General features: G+C 54.3%; 4 protein-coding genes across 12 annotated transcripts; 3 read left to right on the forward strand and 1 right to left on the reverse strand.

Moving 5' to 3' along the window:
• Nucleotides 1-1,545: 1,545 nt before the first annotated feature.
• On the reverse strand, nt 1,546-4,036 carry TMEM205 (transmembrane protein 205). 3 transcript variants are annotated; one of them, XM_061150373.1, is made up of 4 exons: nt 3,954-4,036; nt 3,308-3,415; nt 3,044-3,207; nt 1,546-1,914 (listed from the first exon to the last, which is right to left on the reverse strand). In XM_061150373.1, the coding sequence occupies exons 2-4, from the start codon at nt 3,405-3,407 to the stop codon at nt 1,609-1,611; spliced, it is 570 nt and encodes a 189-aa protein (XP_061006356.1). In that variant the 5' UTR covers nt 3,408-3,415; nt 3,954-4,036; the 3' UTR covers nt 1,546-1,608. The 3 variants fall into 3 exon arrangements, with proteins under 3 accessions (XP_061006356.1, XP_061006357.1, XP_061006358.1); XM_061150374.1 differs by having other exon boundaries at nt 3,889-4,017; XM_061150375.1 differs by having other exon boundaries at nt 3,870-4,003.
• A 115-nt stretch (nt 4,037-4,151) lies between these two features.
• CCDC159 (coiled-coil domain containing 159) lies at nt 4,152-11,623 on the forward strand. 3 transcript variants are annotated; one of them, XM_061150370.1, is made up of 15 exons: nt 4,152-4,377; nt 5,284-5,339; nt 6,104-6,390; nt 6,479-6,705; nt 7,334-7,480; nt 7,661-7,694; nt 8,017-8,105; nt 8,197-8,278; nt 8,472-8,667; nt 9,274-9,341; nt 9,426-9,502; nt 9,838-9,959; nt 10,186-10,268; nt 11,267-11,383; nt 11,555-11,623. In XM_061150370.1, exons 1-15 carry the CDS (start codon nt 4,291-4,293, stop codon nt 11,557-11,559), a joined length of 1,677 nt encoding a protein of 558 aa, XP_061006353.1. In that variant the 5' UTR covers nt 4,152-4,290; the 3' UTR covers nt 11,560-11,623. The 3 variants fall into 3 exon arrangements, with proteins under 3 accessions (XP_061006353.1, XP_061006354.1, XP_061006355.1); XM_061150371.1 differs by lacking the exon at nt 5,284-5,339; XM_061150372.1 differs by lacking the exons at nt 4,152-4,377; nt 5,284-5,339; nt 6,104-6,390 and having other exon boundaries at nt 6,660-6,705; nt 7,312-7,480.
• Nucleotides 11,624-12,112: 489 nt separating this feature from the next.
• PLPPR2 (phospholipid phosphatase related 2) lies at nt 12,113-20,302 on the forward strand. 5 transcript variants are annotated; one of them, XM_061149257.1, is made up of 10 exons: nt 12,113-12,249; nt 13,518-13,692; nt 14,524-14,644; nt 15,223-15,411; nt 15,538-15,673; nt 16,299-16,570; nt 17,492-17,668; nt 18,388-18,510; nt 18,833-18,884; nt 19,017-20,302. In XM_061149257.1, the coding sequence occupies exons 3-10, from the start codon at nt 14,579-14,581 to the stop codon at nt 19,358-19,360; spliced, it is 1,359 nt and encodes a 452-aa protein (XP_061005240.1). In that variant the 5' UTR covers nt 12,113-12,249; nt 13,518-13,692; nt 14,524-14,578; the 3' UTR covers nt 19,361-20,302. The 5 variants fall into 5 exon arrangements, with proteins under 5 accessions (XP_061005240.1, XP_061005239.1, XP_061005243.1 ...); XM_061149256.1 differs by having other exon boundaries at nt 14,565-14,644; XM_061149260.1 differs by having other exon boundaries at nt 14,565-14,644; nt 18,388-18,494; nt 19,017-19,192.
• A 4,558-nt stretch (nt 20,303-24,860) lies between these two features.
• On the forward strand, nt 24,861-26,546 carry SWSAP1 (SWIM-type zinc finger 7 associated protein 1). Its single transcript, XM_061149261.1, has 2 exons — nt 24,861-25,118; nt 25,662-26,546. The coding sequence occupies exons 1-2, from the start codon at nt 24,873-24,875 to the stop codon at nt 26,166-26,168; spliced, it is 753 nt and encodes a 250-aa protein (XP_061005244.1). The 5' UTR covers nt 24,861-24,872; the 3' UTR covers nt 26,169-26,546.

Below are 26,546 nucleotides of genomic sequence, written 5' to 3' on the forward strand. Positions count from 1 at the left end.
GCGCCTGACCCTAAACTGGGCTAGACACCTTTTCCAAATACCCTGAGGAGTTAACCCCCTCCTTTTACAGATAAAGAAATTGGAAATCAGAGATGGGCAGGCCCTGACCTGAGGCCACAAAATTTGACATCCAGGCCCAACTGTGGTTTTTCTCTTCAGGCCGACAGCAGAGAATCTGCATTTCTAGTATTTCAGGCTTAGGATTTCCCTGGCCGCCTGGTAGTTAAGACTCCATGCTTCCACTTCAGGGGGCATGGGTTTGATCCCCTGCTCAGGGAACTAAGGTCCCACATGTCATGTGGCCAAAAAAATTTTTAAACCAAAAAATTTTAAAGTTCAGGCTTTGCTGGGGTCCTAATTCAAACAACTGCACCTGAAGCCACTTGCTGAACTTCACTGAGCCCCCGTTGCCTCTGGGAACAATGTTAGCCACCTCCAAGGGCTAGTGTGGATGAACTGAGATGTGTGTCAGTCAGGAAGTGCTGGTATATGCTCAGTAACAAGCAGCCTCACAGTCACCATGGCACCCAACATCCAAGGTTTGCTTCCTTTTGTTTTTTTAAATTGGAGAAAAATTGCTTTATGATGTTGTGTTGGTTTCTGCCATGCTGCTGCTGCCAAGTCACTTCAGTCGTGTCCGACTCTGTGCGACCCCATAGACAGCAGCCCACCAGGCTCTGGTTTCTGCCATACAACACCCCAAATCAGCCATGGTTACATACATCACCTCCCTCTTGGGCCTCCCTCCCCTCCCCCAGTCCACCCCTCTAGGTATCACAGAGTGCCAGGATGAACTCCCTGTGTTATGTAGCAACTCTTCACCAGCTATCTATTTTATATAGGTCAGTGCTACCTTCTCCCTTTGTCCCACTCTTTCCTTCCCCTACTGTGTTCACAAGTCCCTTATATCCAAGGTTTGCTTCTCCCTCACACTGATCATTGCAAACAGGGGAAGATGTGGTGAATTAGGCGCTGGCTTGTATACTTCTTCTCAAAAGTGACGTTGCTCACATTTCATTGGCCAAAGCAAGTCATACGGCCATTCCCAATGTCAGTGAAGGTGAAAAAATACAATTGCCCTCTAGGGATCAGTACCAGCTGTTGTTACCATGATACATGATATGTGTAATGGTTAGCACCATGCCTGGCACACAGTAGGTGCTCAAAAGTGGCACCATTGTAGGACGAGCTTAGGGGCTGCAACATCCTACACTCTGAATTAGTATGCCACGTGAATGGGAAAACAGAATTCCTCAGCTCTATCCTTGCCTACAAGGGCTTCCCTGGTGGCTCAGTGGTAAAGAGTCAACCTACCAAGGCAGGAGATGCAGGCTCAATCCTTGGGCTGAGAAGATCCCCTGGAGAAGGAAATGACAACCCACTCCAGCATTCTTTGCCTGGGAAATCCCATGGACAGAGGAGCCTGGTGGGCTATAGTCCACGGGTCGCAAAAGAGTAGGACACGACTGAGTGACTAAACAACAGCAACAACCCTTGCCTGCCCCACCCCTTCCTTGCTTCCCAGTTGAAGAAAGATGACGGCAGTCATTTCCAAAGAAGCGTTTATTGACTTCTGGGGCCCGAGCAGAGACAGAGAGTCAGTGGGAGCTAGAGGTTGTGGAGGGCCAGGGCGAGGCCTGCCAGATGAAGCCCATTGCTCAGGAGGCAGCCCAGATTGCAAAGGGAGGACAGGCCGTGGTAGCGGAAGAACTGCTGGCGGAGGGCGCTGTACTTGGGGTCCTGACCCCGCAGCTGGTGGTAGGGGTCTGAGCCCTGGTGACTGCCCGGCACCTCCCCGCCCAGTCCCCGCTCCTTCTCCACAGTCTGCAGGGCCCACATGGCAGCCGTGGTGCGGGACTCCAGCCAGCGGGCATTGATGGTGGCCAGTGTGAGGCTCAGGAGCAGCAAGAAGAGCTGGTGGGGCAGCGGGAGGACAAGGTGAGCCACGCCTGGGAGGCAGGAGGGGCCCCAGGGCATATCCTTGTGCATCCTCAAAGGCCAGAGGGGAATGGGAGACAGGATCGGGTCAAAGCCAGACCTCCCCACTCCATCCCCAAACCCAAACAGAGCTCCAGCTCTCATATCCTGAGACCCTCAGTTCCTAAGGAAAGGCTCCACCACTGTCTCCTCTCTCCCCCAAATTCCTGAGCTGCTTCTCTTCTGATACACTGATGGGAACTTTCCAGAACACAGCCTGTCTCCTACCCAACTGTTCCCCAGAACTAAGGATGGGCAGAGCCTCTCTTCCCTGAGTTGGGACAGAGCACCATGGTAACTGTCCCCTCATTTCCCCCAAAGAGCCTAAGACAGGGCCTATCTCCTTTGTGGCCCCAGCCTAGTCCCTAGAAGCTGACATTGGGCCCACAGGGAAAGAATTAAAGCCCCCCGAAGTTCCAGTTACCCATAATCCCTCATGTGTCTGTGAGGTTATCGAAACGCCTTTCAGGCCTTACCAGCCTACATCTGAGGGACATAATGGGGTCAGGGGAGGGCAGGATAGAGAAACATGAGACACAGAGATGGCTCCTTGCCTTGTGGCTGGGTAAAATGTGTGGATGGGGGTTGTTGTTGCCGTTGTTTAGTCGCTAAGTCGTGTCCGACTCTTTTGCAACCCCATGGACTGTAGCCCACCAGGCTCCTCTGTCCATGGGATTTCCCAGGCAAGAATATTGGAGTGGGATGCCATTTCCTTCTCCGGGGATGGGGGTGGGGGACTGTAAATCCCCAGTCAGGCTAGTTTTTAAACAATGAGCTGGGGTCAGTGCCTCAGCCCAGCTGAGTCACCACAGCTTGGCTGCAGGCCCAGTCGGGGAGGACAGGGAGCAACAGGCAGCAGACAGACCCTGGGGGAATAGACAGGGCTGCTGGGGATGGTTGTGCAGGCTGTGCACTGCTCAAGGGTATCCAAAGCCCAACTTTGTGTACACCAGGAAGGCAGGGTGGTTTGGGGGGTTTTGTTTTAATTGTCACAAAGGTATCATAGGTGCTCAGTGTGGTCCTGGGAATGAATGTCCAGAGGGTAGTGGAGCCCAAGCCCGCATACCTGGCTGGCCTCCCAGAATGTGAGCTGAGCCCAGGCACACTGTGAAGCCAAGATGCAGAGGTTGACGAAGGCACAGCCCATGGAGATGTGAAAGTAGAAAGGGAAGAGTTTGCTCTGCACCAGACCAAAGGTATGTCGGGGAAGGCCTCGGAAAAGCACAAAGCCTGTGGGGTGCAGGGGCCAGTTTTAGGACACGTCCAAGGACCCTCTCTCATCCCTGTCCCCACCGCGGGCATCCATGGTGTCCAGGCCGACGATCCCTACCTGAGATGAAGGTCACCCACATTTGCATGCCCCAGGCCCCTGACAAGACCAGGAGATGGACCACTTTAGTCAAGCTTCCTGGATTCCCGCCTTCCTCCATTTTCAGTCCTGAGAAGGAGGCACCAGGTAAGTCAGAGATTTATCTTTGCCCTGTGGCCTTCAGACCCTGTGAGCCTGCACAAGGCCAGGGTCATGGTCTATCCAGCAGAGATACCTGGATAGCAGCCCAGGAATGGGGTCGGGAAGACCCAAAACAGTTGTGACATGCCCGACCCTACCTCTCCAAATGTCAGCCCCCAAGATCTTAGGGTCTCTGGACCCCAACATCCATGCCACCTCTGAGACCCCCAAATTTCAGCTCCAGCAGCTCAAGCTTGCAGCCCTAGATATTTAGAGATCACCCCAGTGACTCCCAAATATCACCCCAGGGACCCACTTCTAACATCAAAGACCACTCCTTTCATGACAGGATGCCAGATATCGCTAAGAACATTCCCGAAGCACCTCCCAGAGACGCGTTCTAATCCTGGGAAACCCCAAATCGCATCCGGAGGACACCGACCCCACCAGTGGACCCGGACCTCGACCCGCAGCACCCAGGAGTCCCGGGCTGGATCTAGGGTGTCAGGCTTGCTGGGCTCGGTACCTCACTCCCGCGCTCCGGGGTGGCCCGTGGACCTCCTCAGCTACCTGCCCTCGTGGGACCAAGAATTCGTCCCGCCTCCCAGCTAAGCCAGAAGCCAATCGGATCGGAGATCTGTATCTCCTGTACCGCCCTCTTAAATATCGACCAATAGATGAGCGGAATCCAAGCCTGAGATTCCCGCCCAGCCTTCGGACTCTCATCCAATTACACCGCGGATCCTAGGATCTGCGGAAGCGGAAAGGCGCCAATGAAGCCTTCGGCTGCATCGGCGGGGGCGGAGCTAAACTGTCAGCCACACCCCTCTCTGTGACTCTGCCTTTGGGCTCCTCGCGTTTTAATGGGATGGTGTCCCCACGGGATCAAATTTCAGCGTCACAGCTGGGGACTGGCTTCGCGGTCCCCGATGGGAGAGCATGAGCAGGTGGTATGTGGTTAGGTGGGGGTGGAAGGGGGTCGGAAGCCTGGCGGGCGCAGGAGTCAAGGCCCCGGGGGCGGGGCCCAGGCAAATGACCCCGCCCCCTTCCTCCGAGAATTCTATCGGGAGTGACTGAGGGAGAAACAGGTGATGTTGGAGGCGGGTTGGGGTGGGGAATCGACCTGACGTCCTGCCTGCAATTGTCACTCAGAAATGCATCCTGCCTTTTCCTCTCCCAGGGCTCCTATGATTCCAAAGTACTAAGTCCTCAGTGTAATTTTCAAAGACAAACACTGAGTTATTGTGTATCAGGCACTGGTATGGATTAATTTACTTAATCACAACAACCCAGTAAAGTAGGTAGTATGATATCCCATTTTTATAGTTGGGGACACTGAGGCTTGGAGAGGTTTCATAATTATCCCAACATCACACAGCTGGGAAGGGGACAAAACTAGGATTTGAACACTGGCCATCCAACTGGAGGGTCTCCTTGCTTAATCATCATCATGAAAAAAAAAAAAAAAATCATCATGCTGTACTGCTTCTGGCAGTGAGGACCTCCCTGAGGCAGTAACTTTTGAAGAGGTAGCTTAGAACAGTTCAGGAAGAATAATAACTCTTGCAAGTTATTAGGGTGGGTGTGAAAACCCAGTGAGGGCTTATGGTGGTGCCCAGCACTCAGCAAAATGTTCAGAAAAATATGAGCTTAAAAAGGGATTAAGGAAGATTTTACAGAGGTGATACTGAGTAAGGTTTTAAGGGTATATAGGAGTCTTCTAGGAGGACTGGACTGGGGGAAGGATACCAGAGGGTCCAGAAAGGACAAAAGAAGAGAAAGCCCTATACTGTGGCCTTTCTGGCTGAGTGTGATCCATGGCAAGATGCCCTTCACCTGGAGGTTTTTCCAAGCAGACCTGTCCCAGGTTTCTCCAGCTGTGCCAGCCCTCACTACACTGGAAGGGCAGGGGGTATGTATGTGAGACCCAGAAATGAGCCCTTTCCTGTTCCCAGCCTTACCTAGTGCAGGCCTGGGTCTCAGTTCAGCTAACGTTTGTTAAGTGGATATGCTGTGCCCCTCTTTCTCACATTCTATGGCTCCCATTTACTGGGGAGCCAGTTCCCAACTCCCCTGCTTGGCTTGCCCTGACTTGTTTGAGCTGTCCTGTCAACCTCCTGCTGCTTCCTCCTGGACCTCTGCCTCCAGCCACCCTGACTTTATCAGCACAGAGCACCTGGTTCCAGATCTCCAAGCTTTTTAAAAAATATATATATATTTACTTAATTGCACTGGATCTTAGTTGCATCATTTGGGATCTTTAGTTGTGGGCTTGTGGGATCTAGTTTTCTGACCAGGGATCAAATCCAGGCCCCCTGACCAGAGATTGAACCTCGACTCCCTGCATTGGGAGCACAGACAGACCTCTAAGCTTTGGCACATGCTGTTTCCTGCCAGGGATGTCCTTCCTTTAGGGCCAGTGTTAAGATCTCTTTTTTTTTTTTTCCTTTTAGGCTTATCTCAGACCTCAGTTCCTTCTGTAGGAACTTCTGGGTTCTTCTCACTGTCCAGTCCAACCCCTGGGGCTAGGATCATCTTTCACCCAGCTTTGGCTCCTACCATAACTAAGAAGCCTGTGTTGAGGGCTGCGGCCACTCTGGGGTGTCAGGGAGGGCCTGGGGCTGTCAGGACCCAGGAGCTGGTCTCAGTGCAGCCCTCTGTCCCCCCTACTCAAAGCAACCCTCTTCTGGCTGGTCTACCCCTGGACCCTGAGTACTCCGTGCCTTGCTACCGCTCACTTCCCTCATCCTCCAACGTGTGTTCTCCTGCTCACAAGAAGTGTGACAAGTGCTGTGGTTCGTGTTCGCCTGCTCACAAGAAGTGTGACAAGTGCTGTGGTTCATGTTCGCCTGCTCACAAGAAGTGTGACAAGTGCTGTGGTTCATGTCCGCCTGCTCACAAGAAGTGTGACAAGTGCTGTGGTTCATGTTTGCCTGCTCACAAGAAGTGTGACAAGTGCTGTGGTTCGTTGAGGGACTAGCCTGGGGCTGGGGGACTGGCATGCTGTGGGCTGGCTCTCAGGAAACCTTCACCACCCATCCCTCTTCCCAGGCACTTCCTCAGAAAAGACCTCGGAATATACATTTCACTGGTCCAAGAACCCAGAGCCAGAGACCTCACAGCCGACTGCACCTGAAAACACAGTGACAGCTGAAACCTGGAGGCCAGGGAGAGACACAGGGTGTCAGTCACATGGGTCTCCCTCCACCCCTTGCTCAGACTCACAGGAGCCGTGTAATGACCAGGATCTTCCGAAGAGCCATAACAGCAACACTAAGGTCTACCCCACCTGGGAAACCCCTTCCTGCCACACCTCAGTCTACTGCTGCAGGGCTTCGGGTGGGGGCTGTGGGGCAGAGAGTTCTTGAGAACCCTCACGCCCTATGTCTTCAGCACCCAGAACAGCGCCCAGTGCTCAGCCAGGCCTGCACTAAAAATGACTTGAATGAATAGAGTGGATGCCCCATTGTGTGTCTTGTGAAAGTGAAAGTGTTAGTTGCTCAGTCCTGTCTGACTCTTTGTTACCCCATGGACTGTAGCCCACCAGGCTCCTGTGTCCATGCGATTCTCCAGGCAAGAATACTGGAGTGGGTTAGCATTGCATTCTCCAGGGGATCTTCCCGACCCATGGATCGAACCCAGGTCTCCTGCATTGCAGGCAGATTCTTGATCGTCTGAGCACTGGGGAAGCCTGTTATGTGTCTTAATGAGGTTCTGTCTGTGATTGTCTCTGGGTGTGACTGCCTGTGTCTGTCTGTGACTGTGCTTGTATGTCTGAGATGGGTGTGAGTATGTGCTGGGTCTTATGACTTAGAATGCATCTCTGTGTCTGAGGTTGCGTGTCTATGGTTGTGTTTCGATGACCGTGTGTGGTTGTGCATCAGGGATTGCTGGTGCTCCTTGCAGACATTGTTGATGCCGTTTGCCCCTAAGGAAGAGGGCCATTACCTGAGTCCAAGCCGGAGTGAGGGCTCTGAAGCTGTGTGTTCTCAGGGGTACCCCCCATGCCTGCCACAAAGATGCACTTCTGAGCGTGTTCAGGCTGGGGCAGAGGTGAGGTGGGGTTGGGGGTGCATGCATATGCCTGGAGGCAGCTTTGCCTGCCCTCGGGGGTCTAGGACACCCAGAACTCAGCAGACCCAAATTATGTCTAACCCCCACACCCTGGGTTAGGGTGAGCAAGGATGCAGCCCAGGGGTAAATTTCTACTGCCCTCATGTCCCCCTTCTCTAGAAGCCCTTGGAGACCAGCTGTTCCAAAACCAAAGGTGAGAATCTTCCACCCAACAAGACTGGGTAGAAGACCCACCAGTTCCTACCTCCACCTTCTGCCCCTTCCTCACTGGACCTGCACCATTGCTGCCCATTCATCCCTGTCCCATCATCAGCTGACCCTTGCCCCTGAACTTGCCCTTCATCCTTGTCTCTGACCTTGACCCCTACTCCTTCTCCCTCTGCCTCAGCCTACCCCAGCTCCTTACCTTGTCCCCTGTCTCACCCCCCCACCCTGAACCTCTACTGACCTCTGCCCTGAACTTGCCCCCACCTGCACCCTTCCCAGCCTTGGCTGACCCTCACCTCTGCTCACAGTTAAGTCCACCACAATGATTCCTGACTGCCAGAAGCTTCTGAGATGTGAACTGGAGTCACTCAAGTGTCAGTTACAGGCCCAGACCAAGGTGAGCCACCTCGGCCCCACCCCCAGCAATTGTCTCCATCCCCTCCCACTTCACCCCTGCTCCTACCCCTAGGCCTGACCTCTTGGCCCAGGCTTTCGAGTTCCTAAACCACTCAGTGACCCTGTTGGAGAAGGAGAGCTGCCTGCAGCAAATCAAGATCCAACAGCTGGAAGGTGAGAACTGGCCAAGGGTCGAGGTAAGGCTGGAGGCTGGCCCTTTCAAGGTCAGCCAGGTCAGGCCAGGGTGGGAAAAATTGGATGAGTTTGGGTTTCAGGCCACGGTCTGGTGAGGGTTAGGGCAAGTTGTGTTCAAAGCTAGGCTCAGGGCTGTGGGTGGGGCTCAGGCAAGTTCCCACCATCTCTGTAGAGGTGCTGGGCCCCGCGAGCCACCAGGGAGACAAGGAGGGGCACAAGTGGGATGTGGTGGAGGGACGGCAGGAGCTGTATGAGGCCCTGGCTCAAGGCCTTCAGGGGCTGCAGAAGACCCTGCATGACAACGAGGAGGTGCAGTGGGCCCGCACCACCCGCTGCCTGCAGCTGCTGGCCCAGGAGATCCGGGACAGGTGGGTGTTGCCAGGAGGGTTGCCTGGAGGTTGCTTCAGGAAAGAAGGGAGGCCAGGGAGAAGGGGCCACAGGTGGGATGGGGGAAATGGGAGGGGAAATGAGTAAGGGAGTCTGGAGGGCCATGGAAACTTGGGGGACAAGAGGAGGGGATGGAGGAGGCAGGAGGCAGTGGGGCTGTGTGGGAAACTGGGAGGCCAGAGGAAGGGGAGATGGGGATGGGAAGGGAGCTCAGGGGATCAGAAAGCTGGCACGGGTGAGATGGGAAACCGGAGGGGAGAGGTGGTGGAGAAGGGGCAGAGTTGGGGTATGGGAGGTCAAGGACGCCAGATGGGGAACTGGAAGCCAGGAAATGAGGGCCTGAGGGAATAGGAGGCTGAAGGTCAGAAGGGGAGGAGGGGTGGGGGTAGGGGAGGGGTAGGAGGTGGGGGAATAGTAGCAGAAGGGGAAAGGTGGGTAGGCGGGGGGGGGAGGGGACAAGCCTCTGGGGGATGGTAGTTGAACAGATGGAAACATGGAAGGTGGAAGTGGCTTGGGGGAGGCAGCTGGGCAAATGGGAAACCAGGAGGCCAGGATACAGGAGGCCAGAGGCTGCCCTGTCTCCTCAGCAAGAAGTTCCTATGGGAGGAGCTGGAGCTGGTACGAGAGGAGGTGACCTTCATTTATCAGAAGCTCCGTGAGTGCCCAAAGCCCATGGCTGGGAGGGCGGGGTGGAGGTCCTTCTACAGCTTTGGCCCGTTTAAGTCCCCTCCCGCTACAGAGGCACAGGAACAGGAGATCACGGAGAACCTGGTGAACATCCAGAAGATGCAGAAGACACAGGTGAAGTGCCGCAAGGTGAGCAGAGCAGCATGGGGTGGGAGGGGAACCTTGTGTGCGTTGGGGTATGGGGCTCTCTGTTGGTCTCTACCATCATACTGCAGCCAGAAGGCTTGGGTTCAAATCTCAGTTTTGCTACTTACTGCTATGTGATTGTGATCAAGTCACTTCCCCTCCTTGAGCCTCAGTTTCTTCATCTGTATGATGGATGTAACAACATAGCCCTGCCTGACTGAGTAGCTGCATTAACTGAGTGATAAGCTCTTTAAAGGCATCCTGGTATGTAATAAATGCTATATCACATCTTTCACCATTATTATTATTATCGTTTCCCCATCCCTTCCTGACTTCAGGTCCTGACCAAGATGAAGCAGCAAGGGTACGAGACAGCCAACTGGCTAGAGACTGAGGAGTTGCCACCAGGATGCAGTGGTTCCTGGAGGGATAACCTCCAAAAGGAGCTGGGTGACATATGGTGATGAGCTCCCACTGTAACCTCTGACCCCTGACCTTCATCTGCCCTGCCCTCTCCTCCCAATCAGATCGAGCAGTGACCACCAGAACCTGGAACCCACATGAGTCCAGGTCTCCCTCTCCTCCTGGGACTCATCTCCACCCCTCCCCCACCACAGTCCCCCTGCCCCAATCCTGGAGCAGTCCAGAGTTCCCTGGAGGGCCCACAGATCGCCATCTTCCCACAGGTCCGCTGTGCATGTGCTGCAGAACTCCTTTGATGGCCTCACCATATCCTCAGGGGGCCGCCCCAGGGCCGCAAACCTCAGGGGTGAGGGGGGCTGAGCAGCACTCCAGGGTTGGGGGTGGAGATCATTCTCCAGCTTCACACATGGAGGTCACGTTCAGAAGCCATATTTGGGGGTCACATCTGTTGGGGTTCCCCCGTTATTTATTTATTTATTTTTGACTATGTTGGGTCTTCATGGCTGCACACAGGCTTTCTCAAATTGTGGCAGCAGGGGTTACTCTCTTGTTGCTGTGCATGGGCTTCTTATTGAGGTGGTTTCTCGTGTTGCAGAGCATGGGCTCTAGGTCTCATGGGCTCAGTAGATGTAGCATGGGCACTCCAGAGCACAGGATCAGCAGACGTGGTACATGGGCTTAGTTGCCCCATGGCATGTGGGATCTTCCCAAGCCAAGGATGGAACCCGTGTCCCCTGCATTGGCAGGCAGATTCTTAGCCACTGGACCACCAGGGAAGTCGTCTGTTGGGTCTTATTCTGTGGTCACATTAAATAATGTTCTGGAGTGACATAAGAGAGTCCCTGGAGGTTTCATCCAAGGGTCACTCAGGGTCACTGATCTTTTTTACGGGTCAGTGGGATAAAATTTGGGACTCCCCAACTGGCACTAGTGGTAAAGAACCTGTCTGCCAGTGCAGGAGACATAAGAGACATGGGTTGGGTTCTTGGGTCGGGAAGGTCTGCTGCAGGAGGGCATGGCAACCCACTCCAGTATTCTTGCCTGGAGAATTTCAAGGGCAGAGGAGCCTGGCAGGCTACAGTCCATAGGGTTGCACAGAGTCGGGCATGACTGAAGCAACTTAGCGCACACACACACACACACACACACACACACACACACACACACGAATGGGGTAAAATTCATGTGTCATCGATTGGGATCATAGTTTGGGGTCATGTTGGGTCACATTCAAGGGACATGATCGAGGATCACATTATATCAAGGGTACTGGGCTCATATTCACAGACCACTCAAGGGTCACATTCAGGTTTCATGATAGAATCGCACATGTCCCTCCTGCAGGCTATAAGGGACACAGATGCCTGAGCCCTCCTCTCCCCTGCTGGGACTCGGACTCAGACACAGACCAGGGCCCTCCCCAGCTACTGCTCAGCAAGAGCCGCAGCTCCTTCCCACCTGGTGCGGATCCTCCCCTCCCCAACCCACCTTTCCCTTCCCCTTCTGGCCTGCCCTGGAATCCCAGAGTCTGGGCACCACCACCAACTCCCAACCTGGATATCTGCTCCCTGACCTCCACGCCTGGGGTCCCTTGGACCAAGCCAGGTTCTGACCCACCCTCTCTCTCCACAGCCTGAGCAGCTGGGACTGCTCTCCCTTGAAGACTCCTCCAGAAAGAAAATAAACTAGCTGAGACCCTCCTCTGCCTGTGAACTGTTGCTCTTGCTTCTTCCTGGGCCTGCGAGTGACCCCTTCAATTTACTACCCAGTCTTGGGCAAGATGTGGAGACCAAGGGGCTGAACAGGATATGTGGGTCTAGAGTCAGGGGACGGTGTGAGGCTGGATTTAGTATATGACAGGTCAGAAGTCAGTCTGTCCAGATATTGAGTGACCAGTCTCTTCCCCACTAGCCACCAGTCTTCGTTTCTGGGGTACCCTGGCGATCCTGCCTTCTGTCCCTACCGCCAAATGGGGAAACTGAGGCTCAGAGAGGGAGGGTCTCGTCTTCCCACCCTCTTCCTCTCAGCATCCACCAGCACCCACCTCTTAACCTCGTCTTCGTTCCCTCATGGATCGCCCCCAAAAGCAAGTGGGGCCCCGCCCCGATCACGCTAATGAGACATCGCGAGGCCCCGCCTCACGGGTTATGCAAATAATGTCCCGGAGGCCCCGCCCCTCCCTCCGGCGCGGAGACTGCGCGGCGCGGCCGGGCCGGCCGACCGCGTCTCCATCTCCGCGTTCGCCCGCTGGCTAGCGGTCGGTTTGTCTGTCCGTCCCGCCGCGCCGGGGCCGTCTAGGTGGAGCCAGGGCTCAGGCGGTCGACCTGGTGAGGGGGAGGGCCTCGGGGCGCCGCCTGTACCTCTTCTCGCCGGCTTCCGGCCCTCGTTGTGTCTGTCTGGCCAGGGTTCGGTTCGTGTGGGTCGGGTCCCCTGCGGGTCCAGCGCGGGGAGGGGGAGGGGAGGCTGCCTGCTGAGGCTTGGGGACCCAGCTAGGGGAGGGGTGGATGGGGACAGGACCCCGGTGAGGCGCACGGTGACTGGGTGGTTGTCGTTATGTGTCCGTGTGTGTGTGGCATCAGGGGTGTCCGTGTGGTGGCTGTGTGACTGTGTCTCCCGTGGCTGTCTTTGTGTGATTGTCGCCGTGGGTATCACTCTGATGGTGACTGTGTGGTGGTCGTGTTGCTGTGGCCGCCTTTGAGTGGCCGTGTGACTGTTCTCACAGTGATTGTGTGGCCGTCTCGGTGTCTGTACGGTTGTATGCATGTGATTGTCATTGTGTGGCTGTTGTGTGTTTTTTTCTGATGGTGTGTGGGGGTCCATTATTATGTGGCTGATCGTGTGCCTTTCTTACGTGTCTGTGTGCAAGTCTATGCCACAGTCCACGTATGTGCCCTTGTGTGGCTGTGTGGATGTGGCTGTGGATGGCAGGGCTCTTCTGTGGCTGTTAAGGTGGACCCAAGACTTAATATGTGTCTTTCTGTGCCTTGTAATTGGGGGCGTGATGCTGTGACCAGTTCTGTGACCCCCACCCCCACCCCGTGTGTGGTGACTTTTTTTGATGTGACTCTTAAGTGTATTGGCAGCCTTGAGTCTCTGTCCCTGATGGGGGTGGAGTGGGGCTGCATGTGGGGCCATGAGGTGTGTGAAGGACCTCCTGTTGTGTCCCAGTGACTGTGTGTTGGGGGCAGGGGATTTGTTTGATCTGCGTGGGTGTCTGTGACAGGCCGTGTGCACACCGTGCTGTGTGAGTGTGCTGTTGTGTATAGTGGGTGTTGGGCACCTGTCTGAATGAGCGAGCCCATCTTGTTCATCACAAGGCTGATACCCAGTGCATTGCCTGGAACCTAGCAGGCCCTTCATCCTTGTTGGTGGGATGAACGAATGCTGTTCGACTGGATGTGTGTGTGTGTGTGTGTGTGTGTGTGTGTGTGTTGGGGGGGGTGGTTGGGATAGAAGCTTTGGCTGAGTTGTGTACTCTGGGCGGGGTGCCGATGTGTGTCTGTGTCTCTGTGAGAGTAAGGGGGCCATGGCTGGGTAGGCACCTCGGGCCTCTGGAATCTCTGGTGTGACCCTCACCCCACATGTAACGTTGCAGAGCAAGCCACGTGGATGGGGCACTGGACCCAGAGTGCCTACCCCTGCCTGTCTGGGCCTCAGTTTCCTCATCTGGGCAATGGGGGTGACCATCCCTGCCCTGCTGGCTGCCAGGAGCGGCTGTGAGTCTGTGGGCGTGGCAGCAGCCTGCGGGAAGCCATAGGGCCGGATCACAGGTGAGGTCTGGCTGGGAGAATGGGTCAAGCAGGTGTGACTGTGTTGGCCTCTCAGTGCTGGGGACTGACTGAGGTTAGACTGGGGCGGGGGGAGGGTGCGCGGGTGGAGGGGGAGATAGCCCTCTCTCATAATACAGGGAGGCAGACGGGCTGGGAGGAGGGGGAAGGAAGGAGAGAGGGAGAGGCAGCTGGGAGAGAGGGAGGGCCTGGCCATCAGCCCAAACCAGTCAGGCACAGCCCATGGGGACAGGAGAGGGAGGCCCCTGTGGGCTCTGGGGGAAGTGGTTTGGGGGGAGGGGCCTGGTGGAGGTGGGTAACAGGGAGCATGGGGCGTCCGGTAAAGCATGTAGGGGAAGAGTATGGGGTCTCCTAAAAACTAGTGGGGGTGAGGAACCTTCTTTGTAGAAGAGGGGTTCCCTTTAAGCAGGATAACTCTCTGCTGAAGGCCAAGGGGAGGGTTCCCACATGCTAAGGGAGACAGGCCCCCCTACAAGGTATGGGGTCAGAATCTCCTGTGCAGGCTGTGGGGGACCACTCTAGAATCGGTGGAGACCCTAGCAGAGACTGAGCTGAGCAGCTTGTATCGGTGGAGGCAGGTGCCTCTAATAAGCTGGGACAGGGGAAAGACATGGGTATGTGGAGGCGTGGCCAGAAGACTCATGGGGGCGGGGCCGGGGCTCCTTGGCTGTAGCTGGAAGAGCCAGGGATGGGGGAACAGGCTGTGGCCCGAGGGCTTAGGGGGTGGGGCCAAGCGTACTTGCAAGGGCCAGGGATGGGGGCCAGGGTGTGGCCAGAAGACTCGAAGAACAGATAACCTGAGGCTCCCTCTAGGCCCCGCCCCTGGCGGTCCCATTCCCTCTTCATCTCCACAGGCCCAGCCATCACCATGGCGGGAGGGAGACCTCAGCTGAAGAGGAGTTTTTCCATCATCCCCTGCTTTGTCTTCGTGGAGGTGAGGAGCACAGTTCCTCCCTGGCCCAGACCCTCAAGAGGGAGGAGGCACCTTCTGAAGTGGCACTCCCTGAGGTTCCAACCCACCTCTGCCCATCCTTACTGTGGAACTCTGGGCACCTCACATGCCTTCCCAAGCCTCAGTTTCCTCATCTGCAAATGGGCACAATTGGCATCCCTCCCTCTCTCTTAGGGCTGTTATGAAAATAAAATGGATTAATTCTAGAAAAAGGTTTAGTATGACACCCAGCCCACAGTAAGAGTTACACCTGTTGTGGCTGCTCGTGTTGGGTTGGTGCAAAAAATTCATTATGGAGAAACCCAAATGACTTTTTTTGGCCAACCCAATATTTCTACCAGTAGTTTTCTTTCTCTGTTGCTCTGTCTCTCCACCACACTTACTTTCTGAGCCTTGGCCCTGTTCTCTCTACCCTCTCCTCTTCATCTCTGTCTGTATCTCTCCTCCTTGTCTCTTTCTCCATCTCTGTGTCTCTGTCTCCATGGCTCTGACTCAGACCTGACCCTTTCTTTCCTCTCTCTTCTCTGTCAATCTCTCTCCCTACCCTGACTGGACGGCAGTCGGTACTGCTGGGCATCGTGGTCCTGCTTGCCTACCGCCTGGAGTTCACAGACACGTTCCCTGTGCACACCCAGGGCTTCTTCTGCTATGATAGTACCTATGCCAAGCCCTACCCAGGGCCTGAGGCTACCAGCAGAGCACCCCCAGCCCTCATCTACGCCCTGGTCACTGCTGGGCCCACCCTCACGGTGAGACTGGTGGTAACCCGGCTCAGACAATGGGAAGGGCCTTCCAGGAGGCAGGAGGGCCAGGGGGTGGTGGGCGGAGGACTGGGTTTGAAGGCCAAGAAGACCACACCTTGGTCTTGCCCACAGATCCTGCTTGGGGAGCTGGCGCGTGCCTTTTTCCCTGCACCACCCTCAGCCGTCCCCATCATTGGGGAGAGCACCATCGTGTCCGGGGCCTGCTGCCGCTTCAGCCCCCCACTGCGGAGGCTGGTCCGCTTCCTGGGTGAGTGACTTGGTCAGGGGTCAGCTGTGCAAAAGGGAGATGGGCCAGGCTCAGCCATAATAAGAATTCCAGGGGGAAAAGGGTCCTAGAATGTCCATGATGGTGACTTCATGGGGCAAGAGGAATTTGGGCTGAGGGCAGGCCTACGGAGGTTCTAGAGATATGGGTGTGCCCTAAGCCAACCATGATGGCAACTCTAAGAGGAGGGCCCCAAATTGCCACAAGGAGAATCTCAGGCAGAAAAGCACAGGAGGTCCTTGGGGCAGTGGGCTGAGATCCCTGGCAGTGCTCTAAATATGGTCTCAGCCGCAGTTGGTGGCCTTGGGGTAGAAGGGCAGAGCTCACCCGAAATGGTGGTCCCTGGGGCAGAGGGCTGAAGATCCTCCAGGAGAAAAATGAGCAGCTCAGTAATAGCAAGAACAGGGGCAGGTAGAGGAGGCTCAGAATGACATCCTAAGGGACTATGGCCCAACTGTTATGGAATATGGTGCTAGGGGGAGTCCGAGGTGTGTCTTCATGTCAGTCACAGGAACAAGGAGACAGGGACCCAGATGGACCTTAAGGGGGCTCACAGGAGAACAGCTGCTGGGCCCTGGCATGAACCCCCTCTCTCATCCTACCCCAGGGGTCTACTCTTTTGGCCTCTTCACCACGACCATCTTCGCTAACGCGGGGCAGGTGGTGACCGGCAATCCCACGCCTCACTTCCTGTCCGTGTGCCGCCCCAACTACACGGCCCTAGGCTGCCCGCCACCCTCACCGGACCGGCCAGGGCCCGACCGTTTCGTCACTGACCAGGGTGCCTGCGCCGGCAGTCCCAGCCTGGTGGCTGCTGCCCGCCGCGCCTTCCCCTGCAAGGACGCTGCCCTTTGCGCCTATGCCGTCACCTACACAGCGGTGAGCCCCGAAATGGAGGCAAGGCAGTTGGGGGCGGCCAGTGGTCAGGAGACCCTGTGGGCTGGGACCTCCAATGCCTCCCGGAGTGAGGCCACACCCTGCGTCTCTGTGACTCCGCCCCTAGGGCGGAGGCTATGACTCCACCCCTTGGAATCTGGTCACGCCCCCATCTTGAGTCAAGAGCCATCCCTTGGTGTTTGGCCACGCCTCCAGACCCACTAACCCCGCATCCGAAGGAGGCTGTTGGCTCAGCTCTATAGACTCTGTCCAGGGAAGCCTAGCCAAGTCCCAGGAATGTTACAGGTCCTGGTTATTGGCTGGGTGACTAGGTGGGCTTTCAACTCTGTCCCCTGGAGCCCTTGTCCCCCACTTTGACATCACCTTTTATTGGTCTGGCCATACTCCTGAGTCAGTTTCACTGAAACTTCCTGATTCTTGTCCCCTGCTTTTCCCTGGTCGCACCCACTGTTGCTCTGACTCCTTTTTCTGGCGTTGGGGACTATGCTTCTAACCCTGTTAGTGGTCCCCAGGTGTTTGGGGCCTCCACCTCCTGGAGCTCCTGACAGCACTTGTCACTTGGGCCTGACTCCAACCTCTGATTTTGTGTCTACACCCTCAGCCAGCAAGTATCTTTCACCATCTGTGATTGGTCTCCCAGAGACCTGGGGCCCCAGACCCTATCTACTGCTCTTTGGTGTTCAGGCTACAGCCCGTTCCCTGCAAAGGCCCACTGGGGGTCCATGACTCCATCCCCTGAACTCCAGTCCCCCTGGCTGTGTTCCTTGGAGCCCCTGGCCAGTGCCTCCAGCCCCAGTGCAGCTCCTCAGGGTTCAGACCTCACCCCCTTCCCTGAATGTATTGTCCACATGAGTTTGGGAACTGCTGCTGCCGTGTGACCTCTGACCTGCCTGGCTCCCGCAGATGTACGTGACACTCGTGTTCCGCGTGAAGGGCTCCCGCCTGGTCAAACCCTCACTCTGCCTGGCCCTGCTGTGCCCTGCTTTCCTGGTGGGCGTGGTCCGCGTGGCTGAGTACCGCAACCACTGGTCGGACGTGCTGGCTGGCTTCCTGACAGGGGCAGCGATCGCCACCTTTCTGGTGAGCCCCCTTGCCTTCCATCCCTGACCCGAGGCAGGACTGCGTGATGATGAAGGGTGTGGACTCTGTGTGACCTTGTGTCCCTTAGCCTTACCTAGCTGGGACATTCTCATCTGTGAAATGGGATAACAGGTTTGGGACCTGGGTAAGGCAAGTGAGGCACTTGCTTGAGTACACCAACTAAGGGGGATGCCAAAACACTCAAGATCAATAAAAATATTATAAATAATAATATAAAAATAATCATGATAAATTTTATTTTATTTATTAAAAATAATTTTTTTGGAGGCATATGGCATGCAGGATCTTAGTTCCCCGACCAGGGATTGAGCCTGTGTTCCCTGCAGTGGAAACACAGAGTCTTAACTACTGGGCCACCAAGGAAGTCCCAAGATAAATAATATTCTAATGAAATATTTTTCCAAATCAGGATTAATGCAAAAACCCATATTGTCCAAAATACCAAAGGTTTAAATAAGGACAGGATTAGATCCTGTTGTTACACAACTCAGCGTCACTTGCCTCCCCGTGTGGAATAAGTAATAACGGTACCTATCTCTTAGTAAAGTGGAAACAGCAGTGTTTGGCACATTACAGGCACCATAAAAGTGTTAGCTGTTCTTGAAAACTTAATCCTCGGTTTCCTTATCTGACAAATGGGAATAGTAATCTCCCTCATTGGCCTCAGGCCTCAGCACACCCCTTTTCTCTGTCGATAGGTCACTTGTGTCGTGCACAACTTCCAGAGCCGGCCACCCTCTGGCCGAAGGCTCTCCCCTTGGGAGGACCTGAGCCAAGCCCCCACCATGGACAGCCCCCTCGAAAAGTTAAGTGTGGCCCAGGTAAGGGGGGCCGGGGGCTGCTCCCGGCTGGAGAGGGTGGTGGGTGGAGGGAGACCAAGGAGGGAGGAAGTCAGGCAGGCGGTGGGGGGTCTCAGGGCCATGGAGAGGTAGAGGGATCACTCATCTCTGTGGACCTGGGTCCGGGGACAGGCTGTCCCACAGAATGGAAGGGTGTGTCCCCCTCTCCCTCCCAAGGAGACATGATTAATCCTGAAAACTCGTTATCTGTTCCATTGGGCTCTATGCACTTTGAGCCCCTTGTGGCTGTGGCCAGCGGTGCCCAGGGGGCCACTAGCCCCTCCCCTCTGCCTCTTTGTCTCAGGAACCCGAGGGCTGCAGGCCGCATTCGACACCGGCACGGCTCACCCCATCCAGTGAGTATCAAATGGGTGGGAGGATAAATGGGGGGACTTCCAGATGGCTGTCACTGCCACAGAGGTGTCACTGTGCTCTTGTGGCCCCTCCCAAGCTTTCTAATCCCTTGACTTCTGATTCCTGATCCCTAGAGCCGCAGAACTGCGCCCGCCGTGGCCACCTGATCCCCAACTGCGTGTCCTCCAGGGCTCCAGCCATGTGTTCATCGCCCCGTGTGCCCCGCCCTCGATTGAGGTCTGAGCCGACGCCCCTGCCTCTGCCTCTGCCCCTGCCAGCACCAACCCCCAGCCAGGGCCCCTCGCCCTCTTCCCCCGGGCCTGGGGGGCCGGGCGGGGGTGGTGGCCGTGGCCGGAAACTGCTGCTGCCCACACCCCTGCTGCGGGACCTATACACCCTTAGCGGACTCTATCCCTCCCCCTTCCACCGGGACAACTTCAGCCCTTACCTGTTTGCCAGCCGCGACCACCTGCTGTGAGGCCTGACACCCACCCAGAATCTGCCCAGTCCCCATTTCTTCCCTGCCACGCGTGTGTGTGCGTGTGCTGTGTGAGTGCCAAAGCCCTTGTCCCCAGGCCAGCCAGGCCCAGACATCAGAGGATGGCTGGAAGGACATGGAGGGGACCCCCTGTCTCTTGCCCTCTAGGACATCCAAGTGGGCATAATTGGGAGGTGGGTCCTTGCCTCCTAGGATTGCCCTTTTAAGGGCCAAAGCCTGATCCCATTGGCCATTGCCCAGCCAATGGGGGCTTCCCAGTTCTCAGAATCCTAGCCAAAAGGAGTTTACTCCAGCCAATAAGAGAATCCCCTATTTTTAGACACCTCAGGCAAGAGGGCAACTCTAGTCAGTGTTCAGCCTCTGAACAACAAATAGGAGTCCTTGGTTCTCAGACTCTCAAGGTGGGTGGGTATGATTCCAGTCAATGGGGGACCGCCCATGTCTAAGCATGTGCAAAGGAGAGGGTGCTCTCTCAGAATCAGAGTCCAGCTGGAGGGTCGGGGGCAGGCTCCCCCATAGCAGGGTCCTTGGGGGTACCCCTTCCTCTCTCAGCCCCTCCCCCATGTGCAATCTCTCACCCAGTCTCTCCTAACGCCCAGCTTGTGCAGGGCTTACCCCATTTCAGAGGTTTTGGGGTTCAGGGTGCTGCATTCCCCCTTGCCTGTGCCCAGGTCACTCCAAACCCTTCTGTTATTTATTAGGGCTGTGGGAAGGGAGTTTTTTTTTTTCTTCCTTAGAACCACCCCTGTTCTTCACACTGCCCCCCCATGCCTCAGCCTCATACAGATGTGCCATCATAGAGGCATGGGTGGAGCAAAGAGGGCTCCCCATCCCCGGCAGCCAAAGGCAGTGGGCAGGGGAGACACTGCCCCCCTTTCACACCCCCTCCTCATCTTTAATAAAGACCTGTTTGTAACAGAAGTTTGGCCACCTGCCTTCCTCCTCCAGGTGGCAGGGGTGAAGGACTTTAATGTTGGGTGTAGGAGGTGTCAGTGAGGCTGGGTGTGAGTGTATAGTCACAGGGAGATAGTGGAGAGGCAGCATGGGGCTGTAGGGTCCATGACTTGGATTTAAACCAGGTTCAGCATTTCCTGGGTGTGTGACCTTAGGAAAGTTAATTAACCTCTCTGTGACCTCAGGAAAGTTAATTAACCTCTCTGTGCCCTCGATTCTTCATTTGTCTAATGCAAACAGTCTGCAAGCCACATGTAAGGCACACAAACATACTGTGAGGGGCCTCATGTGACTGTCTTCCTTAGGTGGCTGGCCTGTTTCTGACCATGGCCAGGGTGCTGAGGGTACAGGGAATAGGGTGAGGCGACCATAGAGGTCCTAATACAAGGGGATGATGGGGCAGTAGGAACCTCCACGCTGAATCCCTGACTACGTGGATTTGAGCAGGGGTTTTGATTATGAGGTTGTGCTGAGAACCAATCCCTGAGGATCCAGCAGAGACTGGGGAAGGTAGAAGAACAGGGAGCCACATACAGCCCCCCTGACACAAACACGCTGTGGTTTCAAGAGACTTCAGACAGGCCATTCAGGGCATGGAATCATTCAAAAGCCAGGGAAGGGAAGTCTACTTTCCTTTCACATTTATTCATTCATCCATCCATTTATTCAGTCAAAAAACATTGTGGAGCACAGCCCACCCCACCCCCATGCGTGCCAAGTGCTGCTTTGTCAGGCAAAGGGGCTGCAGTACTAAGCAGAACAGACACAAAACCCTGCCTTCATGGAGCTCACATTCTAACACCAGAGAAACAATAAACAACATAAATAAGTTAGCCACAAAACTACAATTCCCAATTTCAAGAAGGTCTGGAAACCAAAATTATCCTCATAACTCATTTGTGGCAAAACCTGACCTGAACTGACATAAGGTCATTATAGTTTTTGTTTAACTTAATGTGAATGTTCTTATGTTTCATTGCAGATAAAGTATAGTGTTTGATTTAGAATGTTACCCCAGGTCCAACTAGGGGTGTTAATCAGTACCTCGTATTTACACCATAGTACCTTTTGAAAATCCGAAAAAAGCTAAATTTCAAACTGCAGGATCAAGAATTTGGGCCAGAAATTGGTGTCATTGGTATGTAAGATATTGATAAGGAATAAACAGAAAACTCAAGCTAGAGAAGACAATGGGACAACTTTGGAATGAGGACACGGTTTGCAATTTAAAGAGAGTGTCCAGGGAAGCTATTTCTGAGGAGTTGGCACTGGAGATGTGGTGTGGAGGGAGGGAGGGACGAAAGCCCTGCAAATAACCGCAGTGTGGAGTGGGGGAGTGTTCCAGGCAGAGGGAACAGCAAGAATGAAGGCCCTGAAGTGACAACGTGCCGGCTTTGTTCAGGGAACAGTGAAGAGACCTGAGCGACTGGAGCAGATCAAGCGACGGGGAAATAGAAGGGAAAGGAAGTGTACCTGGAGGAGTGGGGTGTGGTTGATTCTGCATTGCAAGAAATGAGATGGACGCATGAGAGTGCTGAAAGCAGAGGAGGGATAGGATCATGTAGCCCGCTACTTCACCTCATGGAGTATCTATTTCCAGGGCTTGCCTTCCCCTGAGCCCCGTAGCACAGTTGCCTCCATGGGGCCCAGCAGAGAGGCAAAGTTTCAGCACAACGGACAGCATTCTACGAACAAACCAGTTGGCGCTGTCCATGGTCCTGATGTTAAGGGCAGGCCAAGAAAAGGTCAGGTTGGGGCTGCCGGGCACAGTGTCTGGACCGGCTAGAGAGGGTGGAGACTGCAGCCCTGGCCTTGCCCACCCCCATTACAGGGTGGATAATCTTAGGTAGAAAATCCAGATAAAGATGTTCCTGCTTATTCAAAAGGCTTCTCCACATGACCCACTGCATCTTATCCTCAACTTGACCAAAACAGCTCCTTTTCGTAATGTAAGCCAGACAGACCATGACCCTCCTGTGTCCAAACGCTCTCTGGGCTCTCCGTGGCACTCTATGTAAAAGCCAAAGTTCTCCCAGTGCCTCCAGTCCTTTGCACTTGCAGATGCCTCCCCCCGGAATGCTCTTCCCCCACATATTTGCATGATTCGCTCCCTCACCTCCTAGGAGCTTTTCTTCAAGTGTTACCTTCTCAGGGAGGCCTGCCCCTACCATCCTATTCAAAATTGCAAAAAGCAAACAATTGTCCCTTCCCTTTCTTTCCCTGTGCAAACCTCTTTTTAAAATTTTTTAAAATACAGACTTATCATCTGCTCATAGACTATTTAAACTCTTCATGATGCTTGGTGGCCATTATCACCTCCCTCACTAAGATGTCAGTTCCACTAAGACAGAGATGTTGTTCTCTGTTCACTGCTGAGTCTGTGTGCCTCCTAGAACAGGGTCAGGAACAACATACATGCTCAATAAGTGTTTGCTAAATGAATAAATTTATCACTTGAGGATACCAACAAACTAGGGAGGAACACAGACTGACCCTGAGCTGTCCACCTTACCCTTTGGTTCTGCCTCCTCCAGGGAGCCCCTGTAAGGTAAAGTCCTTCTGTCAGGACATGAAGATGGGGTCCCAAGAAGCAAGGGAAAGAAGTAGTGTATGCATGAGAGATACACCTAATGTCTGCATCTCTGCCAGTATATGCATTCAGGAGCACCTATCCTATGTCAGGTGCTGTGCTAGGAGCCGGAGACCCAGCGGTGAAAGAAAGAGGGACTCTACCCCGATTGAGGTGACATTCTAGTGGGGAGAGAGGCAATAAGATAAATACATACGGTTGGAAGTGATAAGTATTTGAAAAGAAAATAAAGGTGAAGAAGCAGTGAAAGAATGAGGAGGGGTGTGATTTTACACAGGTAATTAGGAAAAGTGAGTGATATTTGAGTAGAGACCTGAATAGAATGGAAAAAACAAGGGATAGATATCTGGGAGCTGAATGCTCTAGGAAATGGAACAGCAAGTGCAAAGGACTTGAAATGGGGCTGTGTTCAGCGTGGCCCGGTGTTTATAACTATGTGGAACTGTGTGATACAGGTGCTTGTGTGTTTAGAGTGTTGCAAAGCGAGGTGAATCAGGGGATGAAGTGGTGCATTTGACAGGACGAGGTAACAGTGTGCCTCGTGTGTGTGTGTGTGTGTGTGTGTGTGTGTGTGTGTGTGGCAGCAAAGGAATGGTTTTATCAGACTGTGTTCTGGTGTGCTTGCAAGAGAAAGGGTGTGGGGGCATGAATGCGAGAAAGAGTATGTATGGGGTGCTTTGTGTCAGGATATGATTGTGACCATGTGGGTGGTGGGGATTCTGAAAGTGAAATATATGCAGAGATGCCGTGTGTGTGTGTGTGTGTGTGTGTGTGTGTGTGTGTAGGAGTGTGGGGGTGCCTGTCTGTGTGAGTGGGTGTATTGAGGGATGTTGTGAAGCTCTTTTCTGGCCCCAGAGGGAGAGAGAGCGCCCTGGAAATCTCAGTTCCGCCCTGCCCCTGGGTCTCCTGGCAACGGCACCACTTTGAAGTTACCAGGAGACAGAGTTGCCAGGGCAACAGGGCTGTGAGTGGCAGCTCTGGGGAGAAGTCTGTGTGAAGATATCCAACCAGTGCTCACTTGGTCATTCACCTTGTTCTTCTTTCTCTGCGTTTCCAATCTATCCTACCTTTCTTTATTCATTCCTTTAACAAGCCTTTTGAGACTCTGCAATGCCCTAAGCGCTGTCTAGGCGCTGGAGATACTGAAGTGAATATGACAAAGAAGGTCCTGCTGTGGCTTTCCCTCAGTCTCCCAGCGTCTGCATCTTTGCCTCCTCTCTCTCTCTCTTTTTTTCTTTCTTTCTTTCTTTTTTTTTTTTTTTTTTGTTCTATGGTCCTGCCTTTCACTGTACCCTAAGCAGGACTCAAGAAGCCCCCAGGCCAATGAGGAAGCCAGCAGAGACTCTTCTCACAGACCCTCAAAGACACTCCTTTGCTGTCTGATGGATATTTTGCACATAAATATCCTCAAGCTTGCAACCCCAAACACACACATTTGTGCAAGCATTCAAGCGCAGAGAGAGACAAGCACATAGCTTATCCACCTCTCCCCTTCACTGTCATTAGGAAACATCAGCAGAAACACGCGCGCGCACACACACGCTCATCACAATATTCCTGAGATACCATGTGCTCCACTTTACAGGCGGGCAAAGCTGAGGCTCAGAGACTTTAAGTAATGTGTCCATGATTAGGGCCTGTTCCCTCCAACTCTCAACCCTTATATTGTCTGATTAGCTGCTTAGTTCACAATAATAGTATTCGTGGTGCTTCCGCCAGCGGACTCACTTACAAGAGGACCTTATTGCCCTGAAACGCATCCATTTGTTGCTCAAACTAGGTTATTTGCCCCTTCACTAGGGGAGGAGCTACGAAACGTCGATCTAACTTTGAGGAACAGATTTTTGGACTAATGGAGAAGCTAAGTGCACCGTAACCAATGAGAGCCCGCCCTGGGCGGGATTAAGGGCAGGCACCGGCCCCCGATTGAACAGAAGTACGCGGCAAATGGCGGAAACGCTGAGGCGAGTGCTAAACTTGGGCAGCGCGGCGGGCCCCGGAAAGAACACAGCTGAGACCGAACCGCCTTTGCTGCTGCTCGGCGGTCCAGGCTCTGGAAAGACAGCGCTGCTATTCGCGGCGGCCCTGGAGGCGGCAGGGGAAGGCCGAGGCCCAGTCCTTTTCCTGGCCCGGAGGCCCCTTCAAAGCCTGCCCCGCAGGACTGGACGGGCGCTCGAACCGCTGCGATTACAAGTAGGGAGGGGTGGGACCAGAGGTGGACCAGCCCGTAGCGGGGCGAATGGGGCATTGAGTGACAGGCGGAGACAGACCAATGGCGGAGACGAAGCGACACTGTGGGAAGGAATATGGACGAGTTGGGGATGGGACTGTATGAAGTCTTTTTAAGATGGAATGAGAAACCATTCATTGAGGGAGCGGGATCCACAAATTTGCGTCCCAAGGGGTGGAGTCAGGGGCGGGGCTAAACATTAGTCCGTGGTGGAGTTGGACGCTAAGGGTAGGTGTTTCGTGGAAAGATTGCCCTAAAGATTTGGCAGAAAGGCATACCTTGTCCTTAATAATACCGGGCAGTGACGAGTGCAGGATAAGAAAAAAACGAGGGTGAGGAGTTGGTGAACGGAACAATATTCGATCCCTCTGAGCTGCTTCACGCTGGAACCAGAGGTCTAGTGGGTGAGAGACTCGTCGGCGGGAGTATGCAAGGAAGCAGGACTGCTCTAACTGGAAGCCTGACTTCCTGTACTGAATCTGGCCCTTTCCTTTTTCCCTTTCTAGAAGATCCGCTTCCAGTACCCACCCTCAACCCGTGAGCTCCTCCGGCTTCTGTGCTCTGCCCATGAGGCCCGTGGACCAGCCCCCTCACTCTTGCTGCTTGATGGCCTGGAGGAGTACCTAGTAGAAGACCCTGGGTCCCAGGAAGCCGCCTACCTGGCTGCCCTGCTTCTGGACACAGCTGTCCACTTCAGCCACCGGGCTGGGCCTGGCCGGGGCTGTGGGCTCATTGTGGCCCTCCAGACCCAGGAGGAAGGAGGAGACGGTGGAAATGCTCTTCAGCTGGCACTCCTTCAGAGGTATTTCCCTGCCCAGTGCTGGCTGCAGCCGGATGCATCAGGCCCAGGACAGTGCTGCCTCCGAGCCTCTCTGGAGCCAGGTGGGCTGGGCCCCAGGGAAGAATGGGGGGTGACTTTTCAACCAGATGGAGAGATGACAATCACCCCATGGCCCACCCAGGCAGGTGACACAAGCTCGCACAAAGGTTCAAGGTCTGGAGGCCAACCGTGAGCTTTGACAACTTCTCTATGCCTGTTTCCCTGTCTGGAACACCTACCTCAGTTCAGTTCAGTTCAGTCGCTCAGTCGTGTCCGACTCTTTGCGACCCCATGAACTGCAGCACGCCAGGCCTCCTTGTCCATCACCAGCTGCGGGAGTTTACCCAAGACAGATGCAAATTCAAAGACCTTAAGATTGTAAAGTGCTTTTTCTCTCGTAAACATACCATTATCCTGTACATATTGTGCCCCACCAACATATTGTTTTTCTGTTTTGAATTTTATAAAGAAGAATTTCATGATAAATGTAATCTGAAACTTCCTTCTCCCTCTCAACACTGGTACTAAGATTCGGCCACATTTTCAGTCATTCCTTTTTCCATACTGCTTG

Source organism: Dama dama, chromosome 9 (assembly GCF_033118175.1).
Source record: "Dama dama isolate Ldn47 chromosome 9, ASM3311817v1, whole genome shotgun sequence".
NCBI classification, from domain to species: Eukaryota; Metazoa; Chordata; class Mammalia; order Artiodactyla; family Cervidae; genus Dama; species Dama dama.

Bases quoted from the DNA above. Each gene is read 5' to 3' on its own strand.
- TMEM205 (XM_061150373.1), bottom strand. From the start codon at position 3,407: ATGGAGGAAGGCGGGAATCCAGGAAGCTTGACTAAAGTGGTCCATCTC. The intron at 3,208-3,307 runs GTAGGGATCGTC...TGCACCCCACAG, and splicing joins GTGGGTGACCTTCATCTCAG to GCTTTGTGCTTTTCCGAGGC. The intron at 1,915-3,043 runs GTATGCGGGCTT...CTGCCCCACCAG, and splicing joins CATTCTGGGAGGCCAGCCAG to CTCTTCTTGCTGCTCCTGAG.
- CCDC159 (XM_061150370.1), top strand. From the start codon at position 4,291: ATGGGATGGTGTCCCCACGGGATCAAATTTCAGCGTCACAGCTGGGGA. The intron at 4,378-5,283 runs GTATGTGGTTAG...TTTTCCAAGCAG, and splicing joins TGGGAGAGCATGAGCAGGTG to ACCTGTCCCAGGTTTCTCCA. The intron at 9,503-9,837 runs GTGAGCAGAGCA...TCCTGACTTCAG, and splicing joins CACAGGTGAAGTGCCGCAAG to GTCCTGACCAAGATGAAGCA.
- PLPPR2 (XM_061149257.1), top strand. From the start codon at position 14,579: ATGGCGGGAGGGAGACCTCAGCTGAAGAGGAGTTTTTCCATCATCCCC. The intron at 15,674-16,298 runs GTGAGTGACTTG...ATCCTACCCCAG, and splicing joins GAGGCTGGTCCGCTTCCTGG to GGGTCTACTCTTTTGGCCTC. The intron at 16,571-17,491 runs GTGAGCCCCGAA...TGGCTCCCGCAG, and splicing joins ATGCCGTCACCTACACAGCG to ATGTACGTGACACTCGTGTT.
- SWSAP1 (XM_061149261.1), top strand. From the start codon at position 24,873: ATGGCGGAAACGCTGAGGCGAGTGCTAAACTTGGGCAGCGCGGCGGGC. The intron at 25,119-25,661 runs GTAGGGAGGGGT...TTCCCTTTCTAG, and splicing joins TCGAACCGCTGCGATTACAA to AAGATCCGCTTCCAGTACCC.